This window comes from Mastomys coucha, unplaced genomic scaffold, assembly GCF_008632895.1.
Source record: "Mastomys coucha isolate ucsf_1 unplaced genomic scaffold, UCSF_Mcou_1 pScaffold22, whole genome shotgun sequence".
Classification (NCBI taxonomy): Eukaryota; Metazoa; Chordata; class Mammalia; order Rodentia; family Muridae; genus Mastomys; species Mastomys coucha.
Window position 1 is genome coordinate 214,220,769 of NW_022196905.1, and position 16,078 is coordinate 214,236,846.

Sequence of the window (16,078 nt, forward strand, 5' to 3'; positions counted from 1 at the left end):
ATCTATTTTTCCATCACCTTCTCTACTTCTCTCTCCCAGGGTGTCTTTACCCTTATCTCTCGCTTCTGTAGGTTTAGCGGAAGGGCCTGTACTCTTCTCTTCACTTCTTTCCTCTTTCTCCTGGCTAGTCTCTAGTCTCCCATATTTTCTCTCCCTTTTATTTTGGCTAGCTTTTGTTCTCTCCTCTGTTTCTGACATGCTATCTTGTAACTCCTCAAGTGCCCTCTGTCCCGACGCTACAGAGGCACGGAATTTCTCATCTTCCAGGCAAGAATGTATAACAAGCGCCATTAGCACGATTACCGTGGCTTTGGCTGCGCTTTCTAACCCTGAGAAAGGGTCGGAGGAATTAAAATCAAGCAGCATGCCTCTCAGAGCTCACTCTGACCTGCAGTTCTGAAACCTACCAGCTGCTGTAAGGTTCTCCTGGCGTCCAGGGCTTCGGCACCAGCTGTAGCCCGCGTGGTCCTCTCGCCGGGAAGAAGACACGCGAACACTCTAGGTTCCTTCTGCAGCAACTGTTTTATTGTCTCCATCCATGGTGAAAGAAGGGTCGAACCCAAAATCCGCACTGCTTATATACACCACAGTGCGTGTATCTGCCCACAGCGTGGTGTGTCTGCTCATGATTGGCTGTTCGCTCATTACCCTACGTAACGCCCCGGGATGGGCTGTGACATGGCGTCTTTTCACTCTACGCACATGCGCCAACAGTACTCTACGCACATGCGCAAACAGTTGTCCACTAGGAGTTAACAGCGGAAGTAGGCGCCATCTTGCCATGGCGAATGCCTCTCAAGATTCACGGCTCCCAACAGCCACTGGTCTGGTTCTGGTGGGAAAGTTGGCCCAAAGGAAGGTGAAACTAAGTCTGTGTCACTGTGGACTTCCTGGGAAGCAAGCAGGCTGTAGCATTTGGGCAGATATTGGCCACGATGCTGATTTCCTTCTGTTTCTTTATACTGTCTCATTGTTCTGGTTATGATTTTCACTTACTTTTTCAGAAAGAAGAAAGAACAGAAATTACTGACAACTTTCTCTACTATAGGAAAAAACATTGTATTCACTATTAGTTGTAGTGTCTGCCTGCAGACCCTATATGATAGTGGATTTTCCTGGATTGGAGACGAACTGGACCTGTGTAATTACGCGGGTGGGGAGCAAAGAGACACGACACCAAGTAGATGTATCAAGGTGTGTTTTACTTAGGGTGCAGTGTGTTTATATAGTAAAAGACAAAAACGAAACCACAACAATCAGACTTTTAACATTACGAAGGGAAGCTGGCAGTCTGTTAATAGCAGGAACTTTAAGTGTGAGTTCTGGCAGAAATGAGCTGATTGTCAGTCTTTGATCTCAGGAGTTGCAGTCAGTGTTTCGCTCCACAGGTGGGCAGCCTGAGTCCCTGGCCTGTCATGACAGACATTCTTTCGCTTTCAGAAACAGAGGCAGAGGGAAGGGAGACCACATTTCACCCTTTTCGTTTTAAAACAAATGCAGGATAAAGGTCATAAGCTTGACACATTTGTATGGGAATCATCACGGTGCTTTGAGTTTCTCTCCCTGGCTCCATCATCCCAGGCTTATTTTGCACACCAAAAACCGGAATTATGACGTGTCTTTATCATAGCCACAACCACTGGGCATGTGCCTTTGCCTGGGTTGACTTCACCACCAGAGAGACAGCTTCTTTCTGCACCATCCATCCATATAAAATGCCAAGATGTGCCTTTTAACACCTGCAGAGTACGGGAGCTGCCATAATTTTCTGAAAGCAGCCAACGAAATCCTGGCTGGGCTGCTCACATTGATGCTGAAGTTGGGAGGTGGAAGCCAGGAGGTGGAGATGGGAATGGGCCCCTGCTGAGTTGCAAGTCTTTCCTCCGATTTGGCTCTGGAGCTGGTTGCCTAGGTAACAGGTCTCAATACCATGCAAATTAGTCTTTTGATGACTCCGGTAGTTGAATTAACCTTTGAAATGCTGGAATCTTGGTGGTGTGCCAGCAACTTCGGGATGTCGCTTGCTCTCAGAATGTAAACATTGTGGCGATAGCCAACACTCTCATGCTCCGGGTGAGCCACGGTTTGTTTTCAGGAGTAAGCAGTTTGGAATAAACGGGAAAAACACCTTCAAAACTGGCAGGAAAAAGCCTGTTAGCTTAGAACAAAAGAAAACGAAAGAAAAAAGGAAAAAAAAAAAAACCTTTCCACAGCAATTCGAGCTTACCTGCTAAGACAGCAGCTGCTCTGAATCAATCTGGCATACCAATCTCTCTGGGAGCCATTGTGTCTCCTCCTCTTTTTGGGAAAAAATGCATACTGAACCTTGGCCCCAAACCAACACAGGGTCTGGGCCATGCCATGCATTGGTGAGAGGGTCTCTCCAACGTACCATGGCATAAGAATTAATAGATTCAGAATGCCAGTGTCGGTCCGCCGCAGACTGACCTTTAACATCGGTCTGCAGAAAGTTCAAAATGAAAAGAACAAAGGCAAGATGTGCCTTCGGAGACCTCTGGGGGAAGAGGTTCCCTCCCTTGGTCTTGAAAAGCCAATTTTTAATCATGCGATGAGCTCGTTCAACAATACCTTGTCCCATAGGGTTATATGGGATGCCGGTCTTATGAAAAATGCCAAAATCTTTGCAAAAAGAAGTAAAATTTCTGCCAGTGTAAGATGGCCCATTGTCTGTCTTAACTGTTTTGGGCATATCCATAACACTGAATGCTTGTAAACAATGGTCAATAACATTTCTAGAGGCTTCTCCTGATTGCAGGGAAGCAAATAAAAATCTTGAACAAGTATCAATGCAGACGTGTATAAATTTAAGCTTTCCAAATTCTGCATAATGTGTTATATCCATTTGCCAGATACTATTAGGTATAAGTCCTCCTGGGTTTACCCCCAAATGTGGGACTGGGGATAAAATAACATACTTAGGGCACTGTCTAACAATCATTCTTGCTTGTTCTCTGGAAATTTTATGTTTGAGCCTTAGAGTTTGGCTGGATAGGTGGAAATTATCATGATCTCGTTTAGCTACAGGCCACAGGATCTGAAACTAAAATCTCTCCTAGTAGAGCTCTGTCAATGAGGTCATTGCCTCTGGCTAATGACCCTGGCAGGCCAGAATGAGCCCAAATATGACCAATATAGAATTGATTTTTATGTGCAAGAATGATATTTTGTAACTGAGCAAATAGAATTTCTGCTGGCATGTGCAGCTTAAAATTGCCCACAGTTTCAAGCACTGGTAATGAATTGAAAATGTAAAAACTGTCTTTGTATAAGTTAAATGTATTAGGCACAGCTTCAAAGACCTTTAAAACCGCAGTTAGTTCAGCCAATTGAGTGGAGAGAGCAGGAGTTTTTATAACCACCTGTCGATTATTAATGAGATATCTAGCTCTTTAGATGTGCCATCAGTAAATACCACAAGGGCATTGTCTAGTTGGTTCCAAGCCATTACCTTTGGAAAAATTACTTCATGTACATTTAAAAACTTTATTAATTTGTCCTGGGGATAATGATTATTTATAGTTCCCTGAAATCTAATTTGAGAAAGCAGCCAATTTGTGCTATGTTGTTTAAGCAAGGAATCTTTCTCCAAAGTAAAAGGTTAAATGATAACATCTGTCTCCTTGCCAAAATAAGTAAGTGCTTGTTTCCTACCAAGCATAATTATCTGGGCAACAGCTTCATAATATGGCAAGATATTACATTTAGGAGACACCCTAGAATGGATGCACATAATAGGTGCCTTTTGCCACAATGCCGTAGGGGCATGACTAGTATTGAAAACTAATAAATGCGAAGGTAAAGAATAATTTATGTAAGTAATAAATTGATTCTCAATAGCCTTTTCTACTTGCTGTAAACTACCTTCTTTAGTTAAGGATCTAGGAGAATTCGGATCAGATTACCTCTAAGAATATCAAATAAGGGCTTCAAGTCTCCTGTGGTAAGTTTTAGATAGGGACGAAGCCAGTTAATATCACCTAATAATTTTTGAAAGTCATTTAAAGTTTTTAATTTGTCTCTATGTATAATTATTTTTTGAGGAATAACAGCTCGATCCGTAAGTGTAAAACCTAAATAATTATATGGATCTTGAGTCTGCACCTTTTCTGGGGCAATTTGTAACCCCCTCTCATTAAAAGCAATTTGCAAATCTTTATAACATGAAAATACATCTTGGGGAATTTTCCCAGCAATCAAGACATCATCTGTGTAATGGGTGTAAATCAGTGGCCATTTCTTTCTTATAGGTTCTATCACTTGTGCCACAAATTTCTGACATAACATAGGACTGTTTGTCATCCCTTGAGGAAGAACAGTCCATTCATATCTTTTCATAGGTTCCTTAAAATTTACAGATGGATCACTGAAAGCAAATTTCTCACACTCTTCAGGGTGCAAAAGAATTGTAAAAAAGCAATCTTTTAAATCCATAACTATTTTGTAAAATCCTTTTGAAATTGCCACGGGAGATGGCATTCCAGTCTGTAATACTCCCATTATAACCATAGTTTCATTAACCTTTCTTAAATCTTGCAACAGTCTCCATTTACCTGATTTTTTCTTAGTCACAAATATAGGCATGTTCCATGGGGAATTTGATTCCCTCAGGTGCCCTGCTTCTAATTGCTCCTGCACTAGCAATGAAGCTTCTTCTATTTTCTTTCTTTTGAGATGGAGACCACTGATCAACCCACACAGGAGTATTATTTATCCACTTGATTTTATCTGCATGGGGCACAGGAAAGACAGTGGCCGCTATGGAAAATGTGTCAAACCTTTATCATCATTTAAGGCTTATGGCCTCTGTATGTTCTAATGTCCCATTTGGACTCTTGCCTATTAGTTAGCTCATTAGGGCTACATAATACCAGCCCCATCTGTGATAACAGATCTCTCCCCCACAGAGTGACAGGGAGGTTAGACATAACATATGGTTGAAATTTTCCTGAGTTACCTTTTTCATCCCTCCAGGTTAGCAGCTTAGAGCTTTGTTTTGGATTGTTAGCATATCCAATCCGTTGGAGGTGAGTAACAGACTCAGTCAGAGGCCAAGTTGGAGGCCAGTTCTGAGCTCTGATCACTCTCACATCTGCCCCTGTGTCAATAAGCCCCTCAAAACATTTTCCTTTAATATTCAGTTTAAGATTAGGCGTATTATTTGTAATAGACTGTATCCAAAAAACCCCAGGAACACCAGAACAACTCTGTCCTGTCTCATTGGTAATAGCCTTAGGGGACACAGGATACATAGGAACTAAAATAAGTTGAGCAATTTTTTCATGAGCAGGTACAAAAATATTACCACGTGGTGAAGAAGCCATAATCTTTATTTCTCCTTGATAATTGCGATCAATAGCACCTGGGCAAATCTGTAAGCCATCCACAGTAACACTACCTTTGCCAATCACAAAACCCCAAGTCTCTGGAGGCAGTGGCCCAAAAACTCCAGTAGACAGAATCTTAATTCCAATTTCTGGGGTTAATCCTGTGTGCCAGGTAGAGGATAACTCCACTCCTGTTCATCCTGGCATTGCTCTGAGGAGCTCAGGTATAGATCTTCCTGATTTTGCATTTTCTGGGCCCCATGTATTGCTTTCTGATTCAAGAACAGGCCGGACCCTGGCCCCTGTACACGTTTTTTTGAACAAGTATAGTCTTGAGAACCTCTCTTAAATCTTCCCTTTCGGGCCCAATGTTTTCCTTTCTTACACTGATCACACAGTTTCTGTCCATTGCCTTCTGGCTGCCTTTCTGCATTTCCTGACCTTTTTGGACATTCTCTTTTAAAATGGTTAAAGCTGCCACATCTATAGCATTTCCTGTTATCCTGTTGGTATGGCAAATTTTTTGGTACAGATGAATCTTGTAACGCAGCTGCAACGGCTAAGCTCTGATTAAAGTTAGGCCCTGTGTTAGCACAGAAGCGAATATAGCCAGAGATATCTGTCTGTCCTTTGTGCGGTAAAAGAATCGCTCTGCACATTGTGTTAGCGTTCTCAAAAGCTAGCTGCATGATAAGAGGACCCTCAGCACAGGAGCTTCCAAGCGTCCTGCTAGCTGCCTCCTGTAGCCTAGCTATGAAATTCTGAAAAGGTTCTTCTGGACCCTGCCACAAGCCCGTCAGGTTTGTGTTACCTCCCCTTTTGTGGGTAGTTTTATCTAGGCCCTGCATGCTGCCATTGCTACCTGAGCTAGCGCTCTAGCAGGGTATTCCATCTGCCGAGCCATTCCTTCAAACTGCCCTTTCCCCACAAGCATTTCCAAAGACCAGTCAGAATAATCTGCCTGAGCATTCTGCATGGCGATAGTTTTACACTGTTCGCGCCATTCAGAGTTCCAGATCAAATAATCTCCAGATGGAAGGACTTCTTTGCACAAAGTTTTCCAGTCCTGAGGTGTTAAATTGTAATCTGCAACACTGCTGATCAACGCTTGTGTAAACGGCTCGTTGGGGCCATATCTATCTACGGCCTCCTTCAGTTCTTTGATGACTTTTACATTAAAAACTTGGTAAAACCTCTGTAAATCATCATTCTGACCTCCGTGTTCCACGACAGGACACTCTACCAACTCTGATCTGTTCCGCCCATTTCCTCTGGCTCTGTGGGACCTCCCCTCTGAAGGCAAGTGTTCCGCCCTCACACAGCTGACTTTCTTTCTGCCTGCCTGCAATTTTATCTCCCTAAGCTCATTAATCAATTCTCCTATCTTGAGGTGCTCCACCTGGGCAAAACTCTATTCGAGAACTCTCCCTAGTCTGGGAGGGTACTGACTTTACCGTATAAGCATGCTGCCTTCTTTTATGAAATGCAGCAAGTTTGCCTTTTGCAGAAGTTTGGGCCTCTTCGGCTACTGTACTATAAGAATCAGACGAATTTTGGTCTTCCTCGCTTTCTGTAGTTTTTGAATCAAAGAAAGCCTGACCCTGCTTGCTATCCAAAATGTAGGAATCAAAGAGGAGTCCTGACCCTCCTCAGCCGCCATAGTGTAGAACTCAGTCTGTGAATCATAGCCTGTCACTTCTGAGACCGTGAGGCTAATGTAACTGCCTGAAGGATTTTTTTTTCTGCCCATTTTTTTCATTTTCTTTCAAAATGTCCCTAACCATCCCCCAAAGGTGTAGGGGAGATCCATCTACTTTGTTATTTTCAAATGCCTTTATCTTCTCCCAGGATTTTTCATCTATCCTGTTCAAACCCTCTATCCAAGGGCAGTAAGTCTCTACCAGGTCTGCCAACTCTAATAATGCATGCCTTTTTACCCTTATCCCCTTTGCTCTGAGTAGCTTGTCCACATTCGGGGTCGCTTCCCTTGAGATATCTGCACCCATAATTCCTCACCATCGATAAATCGCTAGGTGGGCCTGAGTACCGGGCCAGCACTTCCTCCTACCTAGAATTTCCCGTAGCTTTCTCACACTGATTCCTAATCAGTGCTAACCAGAATCTCTTACCGTGTGGAAATGACTATGTTTCGTATCCTTTCTTCCTTATCTATACAGAGCTCTGTAACCCGACGGTGTGGTCCTTCAGTTCGTTTCTCTCGTGTCCAAGTCCCACATTCCTGGCACCAAATGTAGTGTCCGCCCACAGACCCTACACAATAGCGGATTGTCCTGGATTGGAGATGAACTGGACCTGTGAAATTAAGTGGGTGGGGAGCAAAGAGACATGACACCAAGTAGATGTATCAAGGTGTGTTTTACTTAGGATGCAGTGTGTTTATATAGTAAAAGGCAAAAAACGAAACCACAACCATCAGACTTTTAACATAAACATGAGACTGGAGGAAGGGAAGCTGGCAGTCTGTTTATAGCAGGAACTTTAAGTGTGAGTTCTGGCAGAAATGAGCTGATTGTCAGTCTTTGATCTCAGGAGTTGCAGTCAGTGTTTCGCTCCACAGGTGGGCAGCCTGAGTTCTGGGCCTCTCATGGCATTCTTTCCCTTTCAGAAACAGCGTCAGAGGGGAGGGAGACCACAATTAGTCATGTTAACTATGTATATTTCACATATACTCTCTATCAAATAAAACATTCCCTATTCATTTTTATAACTTTTTCTTTATGAATATATGCTGAATTTTGTCACTTTCATATGCCAGTTGATAAACTCATTCATTTTTCTACCTTAGTTTATAAATGTAGTGAATCTAGTAGCTTGAATTTTGAATATTCATTCATCATTGGATCTCTGGAGAAAGTTTGCTTGGTTATGTCATGTAATCTGAAAATACTTGCTAAGTTCTATTTGTTACTATGTTAACAGTTTCCATGTCTACTCTTTTGAGCTCTGTTACCTTTTTGGTGCTATTGTTTGTTATTCCAGTCAACAGTGTTTCCTGGTTGATAACATGAACTTGTATTGTCTCTTCTCTTGTATTCTGGGACGGATTGACACACTTGTGCTAACTCTTCTTTAAATATTTGTAAGCAGTTTTAAATGAAACCAACCAGTCTGATGATTTCTTTTTATTGATAGTTATATGGTTTGGATACCAGAATAAATGGGGAGGATGGCTGGAGGAGGAAGTCTTTATGATTGGATTGAGATAGGGGCAAAAAGGAGACAAAGTCTGCCTTAGGTGGTCTGCCACAGATCTCATGGTGAGAATCAAGCTTGGATTTAGACAGGAGGGAGAGGTGAAGCCCTGTAGTAGGCTACCTGCTTTCCTGGCTGGAGTGACCTATCTGTTCCCAGGGAATGCCTGCTGGAGTTGAGGGCTGGGATAATAGAATGAGTGGGAGGAATGAAGTTTGAATGAGAAGATCTGTGTGATCTGTGTGGCTGGGGTAGGAGAAGCCAGGAAGCTAAAGCAGGTGATCTGTTAAAGAGCTGTGGGTGAGGCTGGATTTAGAAGAGAGGGGGAGGGTGCGGTGACGATCTGCAGTTAGCTTACCTGCTTCCTTGGCTGGAGTCCACTTTCCTTCTAACTATCATAATTTAATTAATCAGATAATTATAATGAGAGGAGTTTATTAGTTCCCAGTTTAATATCTTTTTTAAAAATGACTTTAGAATTTAAAAATAAAAAAAACTTTAAGATTTTGTATAAGAATGAAAATATTTGAAACACCCTAGTGTGTTTTTACTTGACCATCATTGAATTGACTAAAACAACCATCTTATGAACAATTAAGCTGAATGTTTCTGGACATGGGAAGCTGTGGTTAAGAATAGATGGAAGGGGGCGCATCCTGGGGAGGGTGCAAGCTCCTCTATCACCAGGACAGCCAGGCCATCATTTGGTGTCTCCATTGACTTCTGAGAAACAATTTAAAGATAGATGAAACTCCTGTTTGTCAAATATTGGTCTATTTATAATTTTCTTTTTTTTCTATGAGAAAATAGGACTCAGAGATGCTAAGTGATTTGGCAAACATCATATACTTTGGCACTGGAAAAGTTGGGACTGGATTTGAGTTTGCAGGAACCACAGAGTTCCAGGATTCCAGTGATTTGTATTAGGCAATAGGGAGCCTAATGACTCATATATTTTTCTTTTCTACCTCCTGGCTTTGGATAACCTATTACCCTGAGTTAGTGAATTGGAGAGCAATGTCCACATCAGGAAATAACTGCTATTCAGTGTGTTTGCCATGCAGTTCATTAGTCTTCCTGGGCTCCTATATTGCCTGACATCCAGGGTCATAAGATCATATAATATTTTCTGGCTGTGTCATTTATGGCTCTCTGACTAATTAGGTGCATAATATTTTATCATCCTGTCTCTTAGCAAACTTTTGTCTACTTTATGAGCCTAATATTTGCTAGTAACATGGCCCCTGCTGGAAGCTCTTTACTGTACTTGAGTTTTCTTTTCTTAGTCAAGTAGTTTACTGCTATCAGACAGGATCATCAGTTCAGAGGAATTGAAAGACTTGGCAGGGAAGTCTGGGTACAGATATGAAGAATGAGCAATCTTAGGTTCTTTCTGCTCCTAGTTAGTTGAAGGAAATTGCATAGAAGGACATATTTGCTAATAAGGATTCCAGTTGTGGCAGAAGCAAGAGGTGGCTGGGTCACACCATGTCCATAGTCAGAAAGTACGGAGGAAACTGCCAAGTATCTTCTTTTTCTTTCTATTCTATCTGGTACTCCAGCCCATGGTATGGTGGCACTGGCTTTCTCTGGTAACCTCCTCAAAGACTTGCTCAGAAGTGTATTTTCTGATGGATTGGGATCTAGTTCAATGGCCCATAAAGGTAGTCCATCACACTTGTTAATTTGAAGATAATGTATTAGACAATGGGAAACAGCGTCAGAGGGGAGGGAGACCACAATTAGTCATGTTAACTATGTATATTTCACATATACTCTCTATCAAATAAAACATTCCCTATTCATTTTTATAACTTTTTCTTTATTATGAATATATGCTGAATTTTGTCACTTTTCATATGCCAGTTGATAAACTCATTCATTTTTCTACCTTAGTTTATAAATGTAGTGAATCTAGTCACTACATGCCAGTCACAGACTGTGGAAAAAATTCCTCAGAAGCTACGGCATGAGAGTTAGTGCTGAGTGTTGTGGGAAGTCACATAACTCAGGAGGCCTGGCCTGGCCTTTTCCCTTTATGTCAGGCTCTGGAACATCTGAAAATACAGGAAGTGTACAAAGGAGACTTGGGCAATCTTGACCACATAGTTGATTGTTTTGTCATTTGGAACCAGCTGTTCATTTTTTCTTCAAAATATATAAAAAACTATACAATAATAGTTTTAAAATCAGAAGGGCCCTTAAAAGTATTTTATCCCAGTAATTTTATCATTTAAATGAGGAAAATTAAACTAAAACAAGTTAAATTTACCCACTGACTTAGGTCCAAAGTTGTTGAATTTTAAGATTGCAACCCCAGTTGCTTATTCATATTTATGTAGGCTGATGAGATAAACAAGTCCAGGGCCAAGGCCCCATCTTTAAATGCAGTCAGAAGCTGTGGAAAGGAAATGATCTGGTCCACAGTTTGGAAAATGAATGCTGTTCTCTGAAGGATGATCTGGAACAGGGCAGAAATAACTGAGTTCAGAAGCTGTTGTGCTTGTCCAGAGTGAGGTGATTATACCTGAGACAGAGGGGAGACAGTGAGAGGTAGCTGTATTTTGGAGTTAATGATATGATGGATTGAATGTAGCAAATAAAAACAGGGTGTTTTGAAGAACAGGACCCCAGGAACAGGTGGATATAGGTAAAGTTTGAGAGCAAAGTGTAGGGGTGAAAGTGGGACTGGAGGCTTAGTGACTTGGGGTAGAAGGACAGTGGGGAGAAAGTTAGGGTTAAATGAAAATTTCCATCATTTGTTCTTATACCAACTGCTGACCCACCTTCTTCAGGTTCCTAAAGTATGATCTACTTCCCTGCAACCTACTATATACCTCATATCAGTTCTTAGCCCCAAATATTTTCTTATAAAAGATATAATAATTGTTATCTTTTTATTGCTTTGCTTAGATTCCCAGGATATTGATGGTCAATTTGTAAAGACATAAGTTCTATTTTAGCTCATGGTTTCAGAATTTTCTTTCTGTAGTTGTTTGACTCCATCTTTGTTGGTCTGTGGTGGCACAGTACCTTAAACTAGGGACATATAGTGGAAGTTTGCTCACATCATGGCAAATGGAAGGAGTGTCTAGTGTCTTGGTATTCTCTTCAAAGGTATGCCTCGGTGTCTAGAGATCCTCCTACTAGGAAATTCCACCAACTTCTGGTACTTTTATAAACCATAGATCAAGCCTTTAATATATAGGCCTTTGGGAAAAATTTAAGATCCTATATAGTATATCCTATGACCAACTCTGATTAGTCAACTACTTTATGAAGATAAGGTAAGAAATAAGTTCTGTCTCTTATCCTTCAAGTATGGGATTACAAATCCTAAGCTTCCTCTTACCAATTTAGAGGGCCTTAAGTTGCATCTACTTGGAGAGAAAAGGGAAAGGGATGTGTTCAAAGGATGCACTGAAGGTGTGGGAGGGAAGGACATCTTTGCCAGTTATACTGTTACATAAGTTCTCAATTCACAACCATTTCTTATTACGTCTGTGTTCTGGGCCTTGTCCTGAGTACTGGGAGTGTTGCAGGGAAGAAAACTAAGTTCTTGCATTTCTGAAAGCTTCATTATAGAACACTGGTTATTTAAACACCGTGTTCAAAATAAAACAAAAACAGAACAAAACAAAACAAAATAAAACAACAGCAAATAATTCACTGCACCTTTCAGCCCCAGAAAATCAGGTCCTTCACTCCAATCAGGCACACTACTCACTGCTCACCATCCCATGTGCATTCTCAGTTTGTATTTTCTGTGCTGTGTCTTTAACTCAGCCACATTTTTCTGGTTTTCTTAGGCTACTACATTTTATGGTTCTTTTAAGCCACATTCCGTGCTCTGTCAGGACTGATATTCAGAGCAGGATTTTACTAGCTTGCATCTTCTTTCGATTGGCTGGTACCTGTCACGATTTCACTATGATTACTGTTTGACCCTTCCAGATGCCTCTTGAGCCTTCCATCTCATTGTCAGTCCTTGATGTTGTCATTTTCATGTAAAACTAATTACACTCACAGGTTTATAGCACTGCTTCCACAGAGCTATAGACTTTCCTCTGATACTTGGTAAATACTTCTGTGATTTTTAATTTCTTTTTGCTTTTTCTTCCAAAATTGACGATGGCAAGTCTCTTGTACAGGAAGGCACTACACACACACCAGGGGACACAGGTTCTTATAACTGTTTGTAGTGTACTTAGAGTAGATGGGGTCCAATTTCTTGATGCTCTGTGTCATTGTGCACTCTCTCAGCAGTCTTGCCATCTGCAGCTGCCTTTCACCCATCTCCTTGCTCAGTTTTCCCCATATTCTTAGGTTTTGAAGGGCATTGCCATGAAAGCACCCCATCAGATGCTTAGTGAGTTTCTGCATTAAAAGAACAATGGTATATCTTTCTTTCCAGACAATTTAGGATGACACCTAAATTGGTCAATTAAGGTAAAGGAGCAAGCAGTCTCAAAGGTGCTCATTTCTATAGAGATAAAAATCAGAAAATGACATAGCACAAAGCAGTTTAATTCAAACTACAAGACAAGGCTGACATTTACTTGCTAGGGGAGGTACTGTGTTCGAATTTACTAAAGTTTACTCATAGGACTAGGCAGACCTAGGACATATTCTGTGCTCCTGTCTACAGTATAATTCTGAGAATTGGAGAAGTGGGTTTTCTAGAATTCTGGGGTTTTAAATATGTGATTATGGTGGTTTCTTTCTTTGGGTAGGAACCAAAGAAATTTTTTATACATCGTTATCTGTGCACACATGACTATAGTTGTGACTTTCATGGCACAGAGTTTATGCTTATTCCTCCAATCTCCAAATTGTTGAACTCTTCTTTACAGCTAGATGGATGAGTCAGCCAACTGAAGAGTTACATGTAAAGTCTAGACTAAGATGCTGTGTGGGTCCCTGCAAAGCATGTAGTATTCTTGTTTATAATCATGCAGCCACTGAGTGCATAGTCTCCACCAGTGGAAGTGATTCTGTAGCTATAGAGATATGTGATACATTGTGCATAATGCTTTGGAAGGAATATGGTGTTAAATGTAGGAGGGAGTGCTCATCTCAGTCCTTGAGCATCTCCAGAATCTGGAACACTGGACTAGAAACCACTGTGAGAAGGTTCAAGGCAGAGATAAACTGATAAAATGAAGTTATTAGATTCTGTTCTAGACTAGTATGTTCTGTAAGACTTCCCAGATGATTTTGATAGCCATTCACATTAGAGGATGAGCAATGTATAATCTCTAGTATTTTTAGTATAATTTTGCTTTCAAGGTACATGGAATCTGTGTGGGATTATGGGACTTTTAGACACATCTCTTCTATTGTTAACTCCTTACACATATAAAATAGATAGCATAGGTATGACATTTAAAGCAGAGGTAAGTGACTGAGACTAGACAAATCATGAAGAGATGGGGACAAAACCCCAGGCATTTTTTAAGTTGAATATGAACACAAACCTAAGATCAGAGCTGGGATATGTAAGGTGTGTGCCAGGTATGAATTGGATATTAATAAGAAAGTAATGAAATTAAGTGAGCTCTCATAGAGTCTCAAGCTAAAATATTTGAATCTGAGTTCTTTTATGTTGAAAAATAGATGTTTACATGGACAATTGATTTCAATTCTCCACATTTTTGTTTTCAGTCCTACCAAATGTGAGGCAGTAGCTCTAGCAGGCTGCTCAGCTTTGTTAGTATAAATGAAATAAATGTCTGAGGCAAGTTCAGTGTATAAAGAGGTTCATTTAACTCAGTTTCAGAGGTGCTAGTTTCAGAGCATGGTGCTAGCTTTGTCCTACCTTCAGTGGGGAAGCTCCTGGCTAAATTTCTTATAGTGGGAGCACGTAAGAAAGTGAGCAATCATATCTCACAAGCAGGAAGCCAGAAGGACTAGGTTACCCTGGCCTAATGCAATTGCATACACCAGGTGAGTTAAAGGCTTTGCACTGGTTCTTAAGTCTTCTATATTATCATCGGCACACTTAAGGGCCATGCTTTCAACATGGCAACCTTTGGGAATAAATTTAAAGACGTCCAAACTCTTTTAAAGCTGTTTGGGACCCGTAAGGATGTATGCAAATACTTCATACACTAGATTCCTGTGCATCAAAGAAGAGACATTGAAAGCTTTAGATCAGGGAGCTGGAGAGATGGCTCAGTGGTTAAAAGTACTGGCTGTTCTTCCAGAGGAACTGGGTTCAATTCCCAGCACCCACATGGCAGCTCCCATCCATCTGCAATTCCAGTTTCAGGGCTTCTGATAACCTCACATTCATGCAGACATACATGCAGACAACACACTAATGACCATAAGTTAATATGAATATATATCTCCTTCTGGGAACGTTCATATATTAGATAAGAAATATGCAACATAAGTGCTATTCATTTTATTTACATATGAATAAATGAAATAGCTAAAACAAGTGATCATCATATCTTTGTCACTCATAAACAGTGCTGTTCAACATTCAAAAAGGATAACCCACCTCCATGTGCCCATGGCAACTGCAGAAGGTATACCTGAAGGAGTAAAAGGTGAGTACCCATGTTACCTAATCAATGTGCAGTTCAAGACATTGTAATTGTTTTGAAGAATCTTTTTCTCTAATAATTCATAGAACACGCCATGTGTAAAGAGTGACTTTTGACAATGTGGTCACTCTCTAAACGGAGAAGGCCCAACGTGTTATTTACTAGTTATGTGTGGCTACCCATGCTTGAAACATGGTTGGCATAGCCAAGAGTGCCCGTGACCAATAGCTGTTCATTTTTATCTTTTGAGAATGCAATCTTTTCTATGCATGCATCTTTTATTGAAATATTTGGTGTTTACCTGTTAGATATATGTTATTTTAGCCAAAGATTATTTCCTTTAAAATAAAACTGAGTAGGAGCTTAAATATGCATAACAGAGTTTGAGCTACTCTGACTGAGGTGGGGGGCATGGCTCAAGAAATTAATGAAGTACAGATTTAAAGCTGCTGCTTGAATTTGGATTTGCCTCCCTGTGTTATTTCTCTGGAGATGTTTCGGTTTTGAACCTTTTCTCCCATAATGCAATATAAAGCACTAACTCTTTAAGGCAAAGTTCAGTCATTGGTGAGCCAGTTAGGGGTAGTTTGTGCTGTTTGATAGTAAGTACACTTTCTACTAAATGCCATGGAGTTTGTTTATAAATTCTTTATAGAAAAAAACCCAAGCTTTATAGAATATAGAAAACAGGTGCAATTAGTATCCCATTTGGGCACATTTAGTAGTGAAAGCAGCATAGCACTTAGTAGGTACATAATGAGTATATGCATAATTGAGTCCCATCATGACTAAAGGTTTAATACAATTTTATTTTTGATTTTTTGAGACAGAGTTTTGCTATGTAGCCCAGTCAGGCCTCAACTCAAAAATCTTTCTTTTCGTCTCAGCTTCCCAAATGCTGGGATTCTAGGCATGTGCCGACAGGCTCTGGGATTCTAGGCATGTGCCGGCAGGCTCTGGGATTCT

At 40.8% G+C, this 16,078-nt stretch overlaps 1 protein-coding gene across 12 annotated transcripts in view; it reads left to right on the forward strand.

The window, feature by feature from the left end:
* The window catches only part of Iqcm (IQ motif containing M), a 693,129-nt gene that overhangs the window by 329,952 nt on the left and 347,099 nt on the right, over window positions 1-16,078 (forward strand). For 10 of the 12 annotated variants that reach the window (XM_031340352.1, XM_031340354.1, XM_031340355.1 and 7 more), the window contains one exon: window positions 15,036-15,115. In XM_031340352.1, coding sequence (XP_031196212.1) covers window positions 15,079-15,115 — 37 coding nt within the window. In that variant the 5' untranslated portion in view covers window positions 15,036-15,078. Of the gene's footprint in view, window positions 1-6,858; window positions 7,250-7,522; window positions 7,716-15,035; window positions 15,116-16,078 lie in introns of those variants that run through there. The other 2 variants (XM_031340356.1, XM_031340350.1) reach the window with 2 other exon arrangements.